The 3,667-nt window shown below is 40.9% G+C and overlaps 1 protein-coding gene across 1 annotated transcript in view; it reads right to left on the bottom strand.

Moving 5' to 3' along the window:
• Window positions 1–646: 646 nt before the first annotated feature.
• SMOC1 (SPARC related modular calcium binding 1) overlaps window positions 647–3,667 on the bottom strand; it is a 94,092-nt gene continuing 91,071 nt past the window's right edge. Inside the window, exon 12 of the mRNA XM_015407974.1 lies at window positions 647–705. Within this exon, the coding sequence (XP_015263460.1) occupies window positions 647–705 (59 nt within the window). The remainder of the gene's footprint in view (window positions 706–3,667) is intronic.

The raw sequence follows: 3,667 nt of genomic DNA, 5'->3' as shown, positions 1-3,667 counted from the left end.
GGTACTAGTTTTTATCTCTGTACCTTCGGCAGGGAGCCACGGGTTTGCCACAGGAGCACTGCGCTTCCCAGATCTTGGGGTGTGATCGCGCCCGGAAAATCCGCGGGACTCCCATGCCTCTCCTGCGGCAACTTTGCTGTGTGACCGGGGCCATTGTGAACCTTCATAAATTTAGCTCAGCCATTGTTAAAATAAAGAATAGGAAATTATTCCATCTGTTCTTAGCTTGCAAAGGGAACCATGATTCTCCCATGGGCTTGGGGTGACATTTGGACCTTACTCATTTTTGCAAATGAGGCGAACCTTCATTATTTGTTGCTTCTTCCCAGAATACAAGTACTGTTAACTAACACAGCAATCAAACTGGGATCTGCCAGCAGCCAGCATCAACAGCTGCTATGACTGAGCCTTCAAGACCTGGACCTGGGTTTCCCCCCCCCCTTCATTTTCAATTTTTTTTGGTAACATCTGCCTGATGAATGGTTCTATAGAACTCTTTTTCTTTGAAATAACTCCAGAACAGCCAGTCTCATTAGTTGTGATGTTTGGGTAGCTACATAAAGATCTGTAAAGTGGAATAGCGTCATGATGTGGAGATAATTGTCAAGAAAAATGGAGGGGGAAGAGGAGAGATTGGTTCTAGAAGCTACTTACTGAAAGGATTAACACCTTGTCTTTTTCCATGGGGAAAAGCTCCAATGCTGCCTGCAAAAAATAAAGAGTATTCTCATATTCACTTAATTCCAAGTATGATGAAAGCTGCAGATTTAAGAAAGGAGTGCCACTGGTCTGTCGATTATGACAATATAGAACTCCAGTTACAAGTAAGCAGGAGCTCTGAGTTTGCATTCCCTTGAACCAAGGTATCTCGTTTGAGCCACATTGGGCTGCCTCTGTGTTTTTAAGAAGTATTCTACCTACTAAGTGGAGATTCTTTTTAAATATACCAATGAGAATAACTCTAATTACTCAAAGACTTCCAGAATGCCATTGGTGATAGTTCAGAAATCATAGTCAACATGTTTGCTGAAAGGTAAAGAAAGTGCATCTTTGTAGTGGCTGTGGTTGTATCTGGATTGCTCTGCAGCCAAAGCCCTTTTCAGATGTTACATTTCTAGCAACCTGGCCTCTCAACACATGCAGTCACCATTTTGTGTGAATAGGGCTACATATAAATTTTCCAGCTTTGGTATGTTGTGCAAACCTGTACCCTCAAATATGGAGTTCTAATGATGCTTACAAAAGCTACAACATAGAGACATTGCCCTATTCATACAAAATAACAATAATGCATAACTAGAAAGATCTTCCTTTATGTATGATTGTATTGGCAATCTTTTAATTTCTGAAAAGGGCTTTGGCTGAAAAACAATGGTCTTCATTTTGCAGTCTGACATCTCAAGGTGCCCACCAGATGGTGCTAAACCTTTCACAACAGCAAATATTCTCTTTGGTCTTCTGGGCTCTCAAATAAGCAACCAGTCACAAAATGGGCAGAACATAGAATGCCAATTTGTAAGACAGTGGTTTGCTTAAAACAACTGGTTAGTGCGTACCTGGAACTTTCATATAGTGCAACACCAACTATACCCCAGTCCTTTGCATGTTTACCCAGAAGGAAGCCTCACCAAGTTCACACTCCCAAAGAAGTCTGCTGTATAAGATTGAAATCTGTGTTTTTTTCAGGAATCCTGAACCCATTACATGATAGTTTTTTGCAAAATAATCTCAAACCTATCACAGTCCTAGAACCTCTAGTTCTATGAGAGGTTTAGGAATCGCTAAAAGGAAATTCTCAGCTTCTGACCAAACTACAACCCCTAAGACTTAAGGGGTGAAGCTGTGGCAGTTACATTTAAATAATACTAATATTAAAGTTGTAGTAGAAATTTAAATCCAAGTGGGGCAAGCTAAAAGGTTACATCATACCCATTTGTGATTTATCAAAACCAGGAAGCATTATCTATTTTCCCCAAAAAATGATTATAATTTTATTTTAAATCTGCCAGACTTCATTCTTCCTCCTACCTTTTTTCTGAATTAGCTGACTTCCGCACAGGGATTGGGTTTTTTTTGTTTCCCCAATTGTTGGTGTGGCTGCAGATAAAGTGCAGCAGCAACAAGACTTCCACATCACAGATTTCCTGCAGTTTCTCTGTCCCAGTTCCCCAGAAATGGCCACCACCCCCCTCCCCTGGGCCATAAGGGCTCTTGCAATTTTTTAAAAAATCAGCACTGGAATATCATAATTTTATTTATTTATCTATTTAAAACATTTCCTAGCTGCCTTTCTACTTTGCAGAACTCAAGATGGCATAGAATGGAAATAAAACAATAATTATGAAAAACACCTAAAATATCACAATTTAAAATCTGTTAGAACTGCCTAATAAGTAAAAAGTAAATCAGTCAAATGGAGTCCTAAATAAAACGGTCTCCAAGTGCCTCCAGAAGATTGAAAGTGAGGGGGGCAGGTGCACCTCCCTGAGAGGGTTGCTCCATAATCTTGGGGCTACCACCAAAAGGCCCTCTCTTGTGGGGCCACGAGACAAGCTCCTTTGACTGGTGGGACAGTCAGGAGGGCCTTTCACTGTGATCTTAATTCCCAAACAGGAACACAGGGGAGAAGACAGTCATATCAATATACCATTTTAAATAGGTGTAACAGGTTCTCCCAGCTTTTTCATTTTTTTTAAAAAAAGTCTCCAGCTCCTTCCCTTATGAAGACATGCACTTTTCCTTATACCTCTGCAAAAAGAACAGGTATGAAACTTACAATTTTTAAAATAAAAGCTGAGAATTCAGAGAACCTGCTATGCCTATTGTTTCAACAGTATATTGATATAAAAATATTCTAGTGCCTTTTAAAAAATGTAAATCCCACTGGTGGCAGGGAGAAAATGGCTACCACGGGGGAAAGGTCAGGGAATGGCTGCCATGTGGGCCAGAAAATCCACATCTACTCACCCACACCGCAGCGATCAAGGCTTTACAAAGATTTTCCCCAAAACTCTGAAGCAAAGCAGGTTTGAAGAAGATCAGAGAAAAGACTGGGAAATCCCCAGCGGTGCATGAATGCACCATGATGCTGTGGGGAAGCAGGAAACACCCCCACCACTTCCTAAAAGCACTGAACTCAGGGCAAGTAACCTGTGTGGACAGGGCCTTAGTATTTGCCATATGGGGAAAGGGTTGTGTGGCTTCCCCATTGCTGCTGCAGCTGCTGATACAGTACAGTGACAACAGGGCTCCCCACAGTTTTCCTGGACCAGTTCCCTGGCAGGCCCCCCCCCCCAACACCACATTTTTCTCTTCTTGTTTTTTCCCTGAATTTGGCAACTGAGCATTGTTAAATTTTTGTAGCAATCTATTTATCAGGTTCCCTGAATTCCCAGCTTTAATTTTTTTAAAAGAAAGTTTTTAGTCTTCTTTGTTGTGGAGATATAAGGAGAAAGCAACAAAAGGAGCTAGACACTTCAAATAATCCATGTAGAAAAGGTCTTACTCTGTGATCTAGTCAGGGTAGTTTATGTTTAATAAATGCTGCCATTTTGCCATGTAGCATTACTGTGTTTCCTTTATAACTGCAAGGAAAATTGTAGAAATGTGAAGTTGAGTGCAATTTCCTTAGCAATTCTGTATTTACAGCAAAGCACACCAGGAATGC

Source organism: Gekko japonicus, unplaced genomic scaffold, assembly GCF_001447785.1.
Source record: "Gekko japonicus isolate JY-2015 unplaced genomic scaffold, Gekko_japonicus_V1.1 scaffold1, whole genome shotgun sequence".
NCBI classification, from domain to species: Eukaryota; Metazoa; Chordata; class Lepidosauria; order Squamata; family Gekkonidae; genus Gekko; species Gekko japonicus.
Note: the sequence above shows the minus strand (reverse complement) of the source record. Positions and strands in the feature narration are given on the sequence as shown.